Consider the following 13777-nt stretch of genomic DNA (forward strand, 5'->3'; position numbering starts at 1 on the left):
ATTGAAGGGTTTGCATCTGTACTGCACCTCTACTTCCATAGAGCTTTTTACACTGTGTACATTTTTCACCTAAAAATGAAAATTCTGTCATCAATTACTCACCCTAACATTTTTTAAAACTGCACAGCTCTAATAATGAATCTAATAATGAAATTATTATACTCTGAATAATATCTCTGAGTTTTGATCCATTCATTGGAAGTCAATTGGCTCCAGTATTATTTTGGATTGCATTGACTTTCATTGTATGGACAAAAGCATTCTTTAAAATATCTTCTCTAGCTTTACCTTTCTCTTCATCTCAATCTCTCTCGCCGCTGCTGTGAGCTCTAAATCATCCACTATTACTCTCTGTCTCTCACTTTTAATGCCTTTTAAACTAACTCGATTTCAGCTATCATTGGATAATCAAGAAATAGAGCAAAAGACAAAATGAATAGTGAGATGTTCTCCAGAACATTGTGGTGCTCAAGGGAACATCTTTCTCTTCAGAAGAGAACTGCAAATGAAACACAAAAGAATGATTCTCAATTCTCATGACTCAGTACCTGCCTCCAGCTTAATAGAACATCTAGTTGTCTTCCGCTCTCACAGTTGTTAGTCTATCAAGTTATTATCATCAAGTTCACCTCAGTCTTGTTTGTTTACTCTCTCTAATCGTAAAGTGCTGTGGATGTTTTTGCAACCATTCAGACTTAATTTGCGACTTTGTCTTTTCATGTCAGCAGAGAGTGGGGTGTTATCAGGTTGTTTGAGTTGTGTATCATTGCTGTCTCTCAGATTGTTGTTTGGTTCGTGCCTGGCTCAGCAGATTAGATTCAGTCAGGGGGGAGATATCAGTGTTGATCAGTAAGAACTGGGATCAAGAGCTGTGTGAGCAGAATTATATATGTTTGTGTGGTGAATGGTCTAGATGAGTATCTCTCTTTTTCTTTCTTTCGTTAACTTATTGTATTTGATTGTGTTTTATTTTGTTGTAGTGTGGGAAAGCTCTGCCCGGCCTGTCTAAACAAGATGCCTGTTGTGGGACTGTGGGCACATCATGGGGATTCCACAAATGCCAAAAATGCCCCAAGAAATCATGTAAGCCACCGTCTCACTCTCACAAACAAAAACTCCCGTTACGCTCTCACACAGACAATTATTTGCCTCGTTTTTACAAACAAAAGCACCCGTCTCACCCTTACATGCAAAAAAACTGTCTCACTCTCACAGAGACAAACATCTGCCTTGCTTTCAAGAACAAAAACACCAGTCTCACCCTCACATTCAAAAACATCAGTCTCACTCTCACATAGACAACCATCTCTCTCACCCTCACATGCAGAAACACCTGTCTCACTATCAAACAGACAAAAATCTGCCTCCGTTTCACAAAGAAAAACACCCATCTCAGTCTCACATACAAAAACTCAAGGCTTAGGTATATTTCATTTCCCTTCCACTCCGCCTAGCACACAATTGAGCGTGCAAGCCTGGTCTGTGGACAAGTTCTGTGTCTGCGCACTAATTATGGGAGTTCGTTTTTGAATGCTCAAATAACTTACACATGCAAACAAAATTCGAGCTGCACATAGACATCAGCGGAGTGTACTGATGACGAAAATGATGTCACACAGACTGTCCTCGAACCAGAGAAGAATTCAGACAATAGAAGTACATTTTCCGTGTTACTCTCACACAAACAAAAATACCTGTCACACCATCACACACAAAACATCTGTCTCTCCTTCTTGAAGACAATCATCTGCTTCACTGTCACAGACAAAAATGCATGTCTCACTCTCACACAATCATTAGTCTCACTTTCTCTTTCAAACATCTGTTTGACACACACACACACACACACACACACACACACACACACACACACACACACACACACACACACACACACACACACACACACACACACATCTGTCTCACCCTCATACACGAACTCAAGCATATGTCTTACATTTTCACTTTTAATCTTTTTTTTGAATGACCAAAATGACTGAAACGAACTGTTCAGAGTGAGACACAGCGTTAAACATCCGTTTGTCTGGGCCCCATTAGAGGTGAATCACACTTGCGGTATTATTGTGCAGAGGAGTATTCAATAGTAGTGTGGTCCAAAAAGAGCAGGAAAGCAATGATTCATCAGCAGGCCCAGCCTTGATTTCTCACTAACTAAAAGAGACTATGCTGGGTTCTCTAAAAACTATTTGATGCCAAACCTCCAAGTGGCTGTGACTCAAAAGACACATGGTCCTAATATCAAGAGTGAGAGGGAAGGGATGCATTCCGCAGAGAAAAGGCAAGTACGTAATGAATGGGCAAAAGAAAGAGAAAGCTGTAAGGTATCTGGTTACACACGCTGTGTTGAACTTACTGACATGCTGACTCACCTGGCACACGCTCCAGCTTTAGTAATGCTTTCTCACATACACACACATTTACTCATACAGTCATGATTCCTTCTTGCTTAGTCACTTCTATGAAGTTAGTCCCAACAGGAAAGTGTTAGCGTTCCACCCCTATTTCTCTCTCTTCCACAATTTCTCTTCACGGTATGTCCGTAGATATTTGTGAAATTTTCTTTCCATATATGGGCGTCCCTGGATTCTGTGCATTCCCAGACATATCACTGATTTAAACCTTATGGACCTCACCAAAACAAACGTTCATGAGTGTATGAAATATTTAAGGATTGTCGTTTTAATCTTCAAATGCCAATTAAAATGTTATTGCTTTACTTGAAAAGTGTGTGTCTGTTCACCACACACTTCACATTTCAGTTACAGTTCAGTTTGCTCCATTTTGGACGAAAAGCATTTCAATATGGCAATGAATGGTGTGAAGTTGATGTGACATTACCGCTGTCTCTGAGGTCTGTGTGCAGCATCTGTAGGCGAGCACTTACTAGGACTTCAGCTGGCACTGAACGTAAATAGAAGTGCACGGCAGTAACGTTACACAAGTGTTGGGGTAATGAAGATATAACATTTATTCATTCATTTAGCAGACGCTTTTATCCAAAGCGACTTACAAATGAGAAACAATAGAAGCAATTAAACTAGCAGTAGACCAACAGTATGTAAGTGCTATGACCCTTCACAGTACAATCCAACGTACAGTTTTTTTGTTTTTTTTTTTGTTTTTTTTGTTAGAATAGAGAAGAGTGTGTTAGTATTACTGGATTAAATGCTGCCGAAAAAGATATGTCTTCAGCAATTTCTTAAAAATGGGTATGGACTCAGCGGCTCTGGCTGAGTTAGGCAGATCATTCCACCAGTAGGGAACAGTCATGGTAAAGGTCCGAGAAAGAGATTTTCTGCCTCTTTGAGATGGCACCACAAGACGGCGCTCGCTTGCAGAGCGCAAGTTTCTGGATGGCACATAAGTCTGAAGTAATGAGTTCAGGTATGAGGGAGCAGTGCCAGTGGTTGTTCTGTAGGCAAACGTCAGTGACTTGAATTTGATGCGAGCGGCAATCGGCAACCAGTGCAATTTTGTTAGGAGAGGAGTGACGTGTGCTCTCTTCGGCTCGTTGAAGACCACTCTAGCTGCAGCATTCTGGATCAGTTGCAGAGGTTTGACAGTGCAAGCTGGGAGACCAGCCAGGAGAGCATTACAATAGTCCAGTCTGGATAGAACAAGCGCCTGAACAAGCAGTTGTGTAGCATGCTCTGATAGGAAGGGCCTGATCCTTCTGATGTTGTACAAGGCAAATCTGCATGACCGGGCAGTGCTAGCAATGTGATCTGTGAAATTCAATTGGTCGTCAATTACAACTCCAAGGTTCCTGGCTGATCTTGATGGAGTTATGGATGACGAGCCTAGCTGAATGGTGAAGTTGTGATGAAGTGCTGGGTTAGCCGGGATTACGAGTAGCTCTGTCTTCGCAAGGTTTAGTTGAAGGTGGTGGTCCTTCATCCAGCCAGAAATGTCTGTCAGGCAGGCTGAGATGCGAGCGGCTACCGTCGGATCATCAGGCTGGAATGAGAGGTAGAGTTGTGTGTCATCAGCGTAGCAGTGGTAGGAAAAGCCATGTTTCTGAATCACAGATCCTAGTGATGTCATGTAGATGGAGAAGAGAAGTGGTCCAAGCACTGAGCCCTGAGGCACACCAGTAGCTAGATGTTGGGTCTTAGACACCTCACCCCTCCACGACACCCTAAAGGACCTACCCGAGAGATAAGACTTGAACCACTGGAGTGCAGTTCCCGAGATTCCCTTCATCTTTAGGATTGTCAGGAGGATCTGGTGGTTAACTGTATCAAAGGCAGCAGACAGATCCAGCAGGATGAGAACTGAGGACTTGGAAGCAGCTCTTGCCAATCTCAGAGCTTCAATTACTGAGAGCAGAGCAGTCTCAGTCGAGTGTCCGCTTTTGAAGCCAGACTGATTGCTGTCCAAGAGGTTGTTCTGCGTAAGAAAGGAGGAGATCTGGTTGAAAACAACTCGTTCAAGTGTTTTTGCGACGAAAGGAAGAAGAGATACCGGTCTGTAATTCTCTAGATGTGCTGGATTTAGAGTGGGTTTCTTAAGCAGTGGGGTTACCCGAGCCTGCTTGAATGCTGTGGGAAATGTACCAGTGTGAAGAGATGTGTTTATGATGTGTGTGAGTGTGGGTATAACCGAGGAAGAAATAGCTTGAAGTAGGTTAGTGGGAATGGGATCAAGCGGACAGGTAGTAGGGCGATTGGAAAGAAGGAGTTTGGAGACTTCTGTCTCTGAAAGCAAGGAGAAGGAAGGTAGAATGTGTGTGTTAGCTGGTAAAATGTGTGTGTTAGTTTGTGGATTGGTAAATTGGCCGCTGATGGTGGTAGTTTTGTTTATGAAGAATGAGGCAAAATCATCAGCTGTTTGGGTAGATGAAGGAGGAGGAGGAGGAGGAGGGTTAAGAAGGGAGGAGAAGGTTTTGAAAAGCATGCGAGAGTCAGAAGAATTGTTAATTTTGTTGTGATAGTAAGTAATTTTAGCAGTAGATATGTTAGCTGAGAAGGAAGAGAGGAGGGATTGATAAAGATCAAGGTCACAATGATCTTTGGATTTGCGCCACTTCCTCTCTGCACCCCTGAGTTTAGCACGATGTTCACGGAGAACATCAGATAACCAGGGGGCAGAGGGAGTGGCGCGGGCTGGCCTGGAGGAAAGGGGGCAGAAGTTGTCCAAGCAGGATGTTAGAGTGGAGAAAAGAGTATCAGTTGCACTGTTAGTATCTAGTGCTGAGAGCTGGTCTGGTGGAGGAAGTGTGGATGAGACCAAAGAGGATAGGCGAGAGGGTGAGAGTGAGCGTAGGTTCCGCCGAAAGGTGACCTGTGGAGGAGTGCATGTTGTATTCTGGGGCAGGTTGAGGTTGAGAGTGAGGAGGAAGTGATCTGAGGTGTGCAGTGGAGTGACAAGAGTATGGTCAGTGGAGCAGTAGCGTGTGTAAATAAGGTCCAATTTGTTACCTGATTTGTGAGTAGCCGCAGTCGATACTCGTTTGAGGTCGAATGAGGCAAGCAGAGTGTGGAAATCAGTAGCTTGAGGTTTTTCCAGGTGGATGTTGAAGTCTCCAAGAACTATGAGAGGAGTGCCATCCTCAGGGAAGGAAGAGAGTAGCACATCTAGCTCCTCTAAGAAACTGCCAAGCTGACCTGGGGGACGATAGACAACTACACAATGGATTTTAATAGGACTAGTGATGGTAATAGAATGTGATTCAAATGAGTTGTTGTTACACGGAGGTGGTAAATTAGTAAATTTCCAATCGTTTGAGATGAGCAGACCGGTACCTCCACCCCTTCCAGTCAGACGAGGGGTGTGTGAGAAAGTGAAGTTAGTGGAGAGCGCAGCTGGTGTGGCTGTGTCCTCTGGTCTGATCCAGGTCTCAGTCAGGGCCAGAAGGCTGAGACCTGAATGACTAGAAATAGATGTAATGAAATCAGCTTTGTTAACTGCAGACTGACAATTCCAGAGACCAATAGGAAAAGAGAAGATAGTACTAGAAGACAAGGGAAGGGTACGCAGGTTGTTAGGATTGCGCCGCCTCCGACGTGTGACATAGGATTTACGAATGTTAGTAATAGTAGGGATTGTAAAACACATGGTGTAAGAGCTCACAAACAGAAAGATCAGTTGAATAGCTTATATAGCAATATAGCTTCTTCTGATAAGTGCTCTAGGTTGGTAGCTTAAATACTTTCCCTAGCTTTGGCCACGCCCTCGCCACGCGAAACTCAAGTCACGCCACAAACAAACAAAGGCCACGCGTGCGTTTTACCAGAGTAAAACACAGTAAACAAAACAAAGTATCCTAGCAACAAATAACTGCGCTGAAATCTACTGACAAAAGTAAACACTCACAGACTGACGCTCTCTTCTGCTGTCCAATATAGCTTCTTCTGATAAGTGCTCTAGGTTGGTAGCTTAAATACTTTCCCTAGCTTTGGCCACGCCCTCGCCACGCGAAACTCAAGTCACGCCACAAACAAACAAAGGCCACGCGTGCGTTTTACCAGAGTAAAACACAGTAAACAAAACAAAGTATCCTAGCAACAAATAACTGCGCTGAAATCTACTGACAAAAGTAAACACTCACAGACTGACGCTCTCTTCTGCTGTCCAATATAGCTTCTTCACAAGTCTGGAGTTCAGCCCCCTTTTATTTCTGAAGCAGGCTCAAAATATGACCCTTGAAAATGTCGGTGGCATTCTGTTCTGTTCCAAATGAGTCATTCTATTTCACTCTCTCACTTTGTTCTATTTATGTAATTTATTACGGTCATTACCCATGAGACTGAGAGGGAAGTAAACCTTGTTCATGTTACACGTTCCCAGTCGCATGGCCTCTCCTGAGACAAACCTTAAAACAGTCACTACAGAACTATGTACAGTGTTGTTGCTTGCTTTTTTAATCTGAAGGTGTCGGTGATGAGCTATAGAGTTATTAATGATCTTTGTGTGAATGTGTTTGTGTGTTAGTGTAGAACATGTAAAAACATGTAAGAACAAATGTAATCAGATCAGATGTATTAAGTTTCACACTTGCGTTTTTTTTTCTCCATTATATCCTGTTAGTTTCCTGTGTGAATTGAGAATTGATTAAGGAGCTGAACTCTTGGGGATGTCCTGTACAAAAAATAACCATGGTAATCATCTGGCCAAATACCATAGGTACTATAGTTATTGTTTCAGCAATAATAATACAATGGCTACATGGAATTTACCATCACTACCTTTGCAAATAAGTGACGTAAAGAGCCTTAAATTGCATTAAATAAGTCTTTTATAACATTATTAAGATTTCTATTTCAAATACTGTTATTTTGAACTTTCTATTCATCAAAGAATCCTGACAAAAATGATCAGTTTCCACAAAAATATTAACCAGCAAATCCTAATAATAAGAAATGTTTCTTGAGCACCAAATCAGCATATTTAAATGGTTTCTGTGGTAACTATGGTATTAGTATTTTAATTACGAATTTTGCAAAGATTTTATATCTACTGTATTCTCACTACACCAACATTTCCTTCTTCTCTTTCTTGCCGGAAGAGAATGTTTTCCTTTAGAGCTGTAACTAAATGTGCTGTTTTTTGTCCTCCTCTTCTCACTCTCTCTTTCTCTCTCTTTTCTCTAAAGCGATTCCTTTAATTGAATGTCCTCAAGGCTATAAGAGGCTGAATGCCACTCGCTGTATCGGTAAGTGCCACGGCTTGTTTCTGCTTGTGCATACATGCATTCATTATGCTTTTATTGTGTATTTTTGTTCCAGCAGTCAATGTATGTACTGTAAGTTTGTGGCGCAAAATTTTTTGTGTTTATGTAGTTGTGCATCGATTGTGATGATTTTGATTAGATGCATGAGTTTATGGCCCTGTCCCAAATGGCACCCTAACACTCACGGTCTTCCTACGAGTCCACACTTTCGTGACGTAAAAGTGTGCATCGAGGGCACATATCGACCGCAAGGGGCTCGCGAGCAACCTTTTGAAACCTAAAATAACAAATGGGACACCGAAAGTGCAAATGAAGTGTGCCATTTGGGACAGGGCCTACAGTATGTATCACATACTGTATAGAATTCATTTTACCCCCCACTGGCCTCTGCATGTCACAACTGGCAACATACGCCATGTACTGTTCCTTTTATTAAATTGCCATTTTAAAACGGTGTCCCAGATCTATCACAGAGAAGACTCTCTTTCACGGTTACGAGGACAGACAGGAGGAGAGACAGGTGGCATCTTTGATAGATCTTTCTAATCTATGTTGAAGTTGGATGTAATAGCCAGAGATCCAACATATCAGGGCCGACAGCCAGAAAGATTTCAGGGCTTTTGCTCAGCTTATAGAATCGAAGTGAAGTAACACTAAACGCTAAACTTTTGTTTAGCATGTTAATAATACTTCTTTATAAGGAATAATGAGAATGAGATAAAGCCAGATGAGGGATGGGGAGTGTATATTGCTAAGTTGTAAATAAAAACAACCTCAGGATTCCTGTTAATTAACTCTTAATTATGTTTTGAAAAATATTAATTACGGTACATAACTGTTCCAAAGTTTTGTGGTCGGTAAGATATTTAATCTCCACACACCTACAGCCAAACACATCTGCTGTTAGCAGCCACCACCAGCTGCCTCAGTCTGCCAAACCCAGAGCTGAACCGCAGCTAAAAGTGAAGTTGGCTGTGTTAGGGGGAAGTGCCCAGCGTGTGGCCTGGCCGCAGGCACTCTGGGTCAGGAGAGATAAAACCTTGATTAAGATAAATAATAAAATTATTAACAATAAGTTATAGTCTCTAATGAACTATCAAATATGCCAAATGTCTTTTTGTTATGAGGTATTGCTCTCATTAAAACTGCAAAGCCATTTTTTGTTTATGGTCTGAAAAAGCAGAGCAGTTGGTCATGTGGTCTTATGTTGAGATCACTACATTTCTCAAGAGTACTATTTTTGTAGGTGTAGTGCTGCTTTAATTTCTTCACAGCATTTGCATAGCTTGAGTAGGTATGTAGAACATACCCTAGATAGTTTTAATAAACAGACCTGAAAGCACTATGGACTCCATATCTTAATAAATATTTCAGTATGTGCTGTTCTCTGAGGCTAGTTTACAACACTTCTTTAGCGCTCAGAGTGCCGTTAAGTTGGAACATAATCATTGTCCTGGTAACACAGCCTGAGGGTCTCACTAAACCTTTGGCGCTTATTTGCGTCAGGCCAAAGCTTTTACAGCGCAAGTAGATGAGTCTCCTGTGGTTAGGGTGTTCTGCCTCGCTCTGATGCTGCCGAATCTCTTCCTGTCATTAGTCATAATCTTGTCCTCATTGGCAGGTTTATGCTTTCATAAACATTTCTGACGGAGAATATACGCCTTGTCCACATACTTTTTTGTCACTGAACTTTTGTTCATTTTACTTTTAATCCCATTTTTTGTTTTGTTTTTTACTTCATAAATGTATTTATTTACTTTGAACAAAATATTTTTTTATTTTTTGCAACTAAGCTAAATTAGTTTAGCCATCTCTAATAAGCATAATTTACATAGAAAGAGGCACTTTGCATGGAAAAGAATAATTAGCTTCAGTACTCATGGTGCAGTACTGTATCAGCACATTAGTGCCTTTTTAAACTGATTTGAGGGTGGTTAGTGAATTAGACACAGGTCGCTGAAAAATGTACCAAAGTGAAGCAGTTGTTTAGTGAGTTTGCCCATTCGAATTTCTTTAGGTATCCATCAGCATGCAGATTTGCAGGTCATTGCAGTAGGTGCATTTTGGATAGAGATGTGGGATATTCTTGAATAATGGAGACATTTTGATGTCATAGCTGTGATTGACAACTCCTCTGGGCCGGTCTGTGTTCTGGAGCAGATGTTTGGATGCTTGAGGGATTGAGCATATGCCCTTTCTGCATGAGAATCACTGTAATCATGAACACATTAGCATTGCATTGGGACATGTGTTGGATCTGTGTCCCACTTTAAGTGCTGGGAATGATGACTACCCACACCCTTAACTTGCACTCAATGGCCTCTTGGAGAAATTGTGTGTGTTAAAATGCTGAATGCTTTCTGTAAGGTTTAGGTGTAGGGTTTGGGCTAAGAGATAGAATGTAAAGTATGTACAGTATAATATCATACCTATGAAGAGTCCTCATAAAACACCAAAACTGTGTGTGTGCGTGCGTGCGTGCGTGCGTGCGTGCGTGCGTGCGTGCGTGCGTGCGTGCGTGGGTGCGTGGGTGCGTGCGTGCGTGCGTGTGAACTGGACATCATACACTACCATTCAAATGTATGGGGTCAGTACAGTTTTTAAGAATTATGTGTACGTTTACAATAGCATGAATAAAGCGGTGAGTGTGTGCTGGAAAAAGTAATTTTATTTGTTAGTATTTTCGTCTTGTTTTTTAAAAAAAGTAAACATCCTTAAAGATACATACTTGTGAAGAAAAATTGTATTATGAATTATTGTTAGAAAATCTTGAATTAGGTTTATTTTTCTTACAGCTTTTCTTGTTTTAAGCATAAATCTAACTGAATTTAGTTTAGAGGTATACGGCCCGTTCACACCAAGGACGATAACGTTATTGAAAACGATAACTATGAAGGTTTATTTATTTATTTGCCCCTTTTATGTCAAACTTGTATGACTTGTAAACTTGTAAAGAAGATTGAAAAATCCCTTCTTGTTTTGACATGAAACATTCTTCAAAATATCATATTTTGTGTTCCACCAAAGAAAGATGAAAATGATTTCCTAATGTTTGTTATCACCCTCAGACATCGATGAATGCCAGATTCAAGGTGTTTGTCCCAATGGAAACTGCATCAATACCATGGGCAGCTTCAGGTGTATCTGCAACCCAGGATTTGTGCCTGACCCCTCCCTGACCACCTGCTTCCGTAAGTCTCTCATAAGTCTCTCCTTCTCTTCTCCTCCCTCTCCTCTCCTTCTCTTCCTTCTTCTTCCTCCTCTTCTCCTCCTCCTCCTCTCCTTCTCCTCCCTCTCCTTCTCCTCCTCTCCTTCTCCTCCTTCTCCCTCTCCCTCTCCTTCTCCTCCTCTCCTTCTCCTCATTCTCCTTCTCCCTCTCCTCTCCTTCTCCTCCTTCTCCCTCTCCTTCTCCTCCTCTCCTTCTCCTCCCTCTCCTTCTCCTCTTCTCCTTCTCCTCCTTCTCCCTCTCCCTCTCCTTCTTCTCCTCTCCTTCTCCTCATTCTCCTTCTCCCTCTCCTCTCCCTCTCCTTCTTCTCCTCTCCTTCTCCTCATTCTCCTTCTCCCTCTCTTCTCCTTCTCCTCCTTCTCCCTCTCCTTCTCCTCCTCTCCTTCTCCTCCTCTCCTTCTCCTCTCTCCTTCTCCTCCTTCTCCCTCTCCTTCTCCTCCTCTCCTTCTCCTCATTCTCCTTCTCCCTCTCCTCTCCTCATTCTCCTTCTCCTCTCCTCATTCTCCTTCTCCCTCTCCTTCTCCTCTCCTTCACCTCCTCTCCTTCACCTCCTTCTTCTCCTCTTCTCCTCCTCCTCCTTCTCCCTCACCTTCTCCTCCTCCTCCTCCTCTCCTCCTCCTCCTCGTCCTCCTCTCCTTCTTCTCATTCTCCTTCTCCCTCTCCTCTCCTCTCAGGCTAACTTGAATGGCTGATGTCTTTGGCATGCTCCTTCTGTTTCCATGCGTACCTGCTCAAAGACAAATGTACCTACTCTACAAGTGTTAATGGATTGAGTCCATCTAATCACTTCAGCTGGTACCAGTAAGACGTGCTGATCAGTCTAGCTAGCAGCATGATTTAACATGGCTTCTAACACTAACTGTGGCTGTCACAAGAGCGGAAGATTGTCTGCTGTTCAGGCGAGGTTGAAATGTGCTGGAGTCATTTGTGCGGTCGGTCAGTGGGGCACAAACACACTCAAGCTTTCTCTGTGATTTAATGAGGTAACCTAAGTGTGCTGTCTGTGTTACTGTGATAAATATAGAGGCCGATCCTTCTCCCGGAAGGCAGCATTTGCCAAATTATACCTCTGGACCACGCTGTCATGTCCTTTTTTTCAGAGAAGATAAGAGAATTCTTTTAATTCTCATTTTAGCCTTCAGTCAATTGAAGTTTTTTGCTTATGTATACAGTGTGTTTTGGCTGACAGTATAAGGTCTGTCAACACAAATCCGCTGTTATCTTCTATATTAAAAAGTTGAATTTGACATTGTGATTGGAAACCCCAGAATTGCCCCTTTATTAAACTAAAAAAATATTATATTAGCGAAGACAGTTTACACATTGACACATCAGTTCTTTTACACGTCAACACATTTACCTGAGAGCACTAATTAATTTAATGTCACATGACACAAACCTAACAAGTGTCAACAGTATTAATGATTAATGATCCACAATCTAACACTGGGTCTCATTCATTAATAATGAAACATATAAAATAGATATATGACCATTTAAAAATGATATTACCATTTAATATTTGGGGTCGGTAAGATTTGTTTATGTTAATGACAAATCTTTTAGGCTCACCAAGGCTGCATTTATTTAATAAAAAATACAGTCATAATTTTAATATTGTGTAGATATTGTTACCATTTAAAATAACTATTTTCCATTTTTATATATTTACAAATGTAATTTATTCTTGTGATGACTAAGTCACAATCACATGATCCTTTGAAAATCATTCTAATATGATGATGTATGCTATCTTCATCATGAACCATTCCTTATTATAAGCAATGTTGACAATAATAAGAAATAATAATAAGGACATTTTTTATTCTTAGGATTCTTTGATGAATAGAAAGTTCAAAAGAACATTTATTTTGTTTTTGACTATGTAAGAGTCTTTACTGTCACCTTTAGTGCACTTTCATGCATCGTTTTTTAATAAAATGAATAAATTCTTACTAACCCCAAGTTTTGAACGATGGTGTTTACTCATATACATACATATATTAATTTACTCATGCACTTTTTTTCAGTAAACCATTGCAATTTTCTGATGATGATTTTCTTGTGTGGAAATGGAGAATGCTCTGCTATAATAAGTGTTTTTCACCCCATGATACTTAGTAGGGTTAGATAGACTTTAGGTGGATGAAATTTTGATGTTTAATGTATTTAAGCAGATTTCTTATATCAAGTGCCCACTGATGTACTAAGCCTTGTAATTAACCTTACTAAAATGCTTCCTGCTTAACTGACTTCTTTGCACTGTTAGTTTGTATTCTTGTCCTGTGTTCTTTTCCATCTTGTGTCTGAAAAACTATCACTTTTCATACACGATCATACTCTGTCCCCTTCACTGTTTTAATGTGTTTATATTGGTGCAGTTGTTCTTTTGTTATGGCATTGTAGTTGTGCATAGATGGAACACAAGGTGAAGGGAATCTCTTTTCTCTTCTGTTGTTCTCTATTTCTCTTTCTCTTCCATGTTTGTGTCATACACCGTGCACACTCCTCCCTTCACTCCCTCCTTCCATCTCCATGGTAACCAGCCGAAACACCTGCTCTTCGCGAGGAGAAGGGTGATTGCTTCCGATTTGTCAGTCCGGGGAAGCAGTGCTTGCACCCTGTGTCCAGTCAGCTGAGTAAACAGTTATGCTGTTGTAGTGTGGGCAAGGCCTGGGGTCCTAATTGTGACCGCTGCCCCCTACCTGGGACAGGTAAGCTACCTGAGACACGTCCCCTATCAGCCCCACCTATTCTTCTGGTATCATTCCCTCTCTGTCCTCCAATTTATTGTGGTTTGCATGTGTGTTCCACAGCTCTGCTACGTAGATGCTTTTACACGCCATCACTGTCTTTTT

General features: G+C 41.4%; 1 protein-coding gene across 3 annotated transcripts in view; it reads left to right on the plus strand.

Annotated features, from left to right (window-relative positions):
* ltbp1 (latent transforming growth factor beta binding protein 1) overlaps positions 1 to 13777 on the plus strand; it is a 79783-nt gene that overhangs the window by 37031 nt on the left and 28975 nt on the right. For 2 of the 3 annotated variants that reach the window (XM_079633874.1, XM_079633876.1), the window contains exons 8-11: positions 981 to 1083; positions 7616 to 7675; positions 10762 to 10884; positions 13466 to 13633. In XM_079633874.1, the coding sequence (XP_079490000.1) occupies positions 981 to 1083; positions 7616 to 7675; positions 10762 to 10884; positions 13466 to 13633 (454 nt within the window). The remainder of the gene's footprint in view (positions 1 to 980; positions 1084 to 7615; positions 7676 to 10761; positions 10885 to 13465; positions 13634 to 13777) is intronic. The other variant, XM_079633875.1, reaches the window with a different exon arrangement.

This window comes from Phoxinus phoxinus (assembly GCF_949152265.1).
Source record: "Phoxinus phoxinus genome assembly, chromosome: 13".
NCBI classification, from domain to species: Eukaryota; Metazoa; Chordata; class Actinopteri; order Cypriniformes; family Leuciscidae; genus Phoxinus; species Phoxinus phoxinus.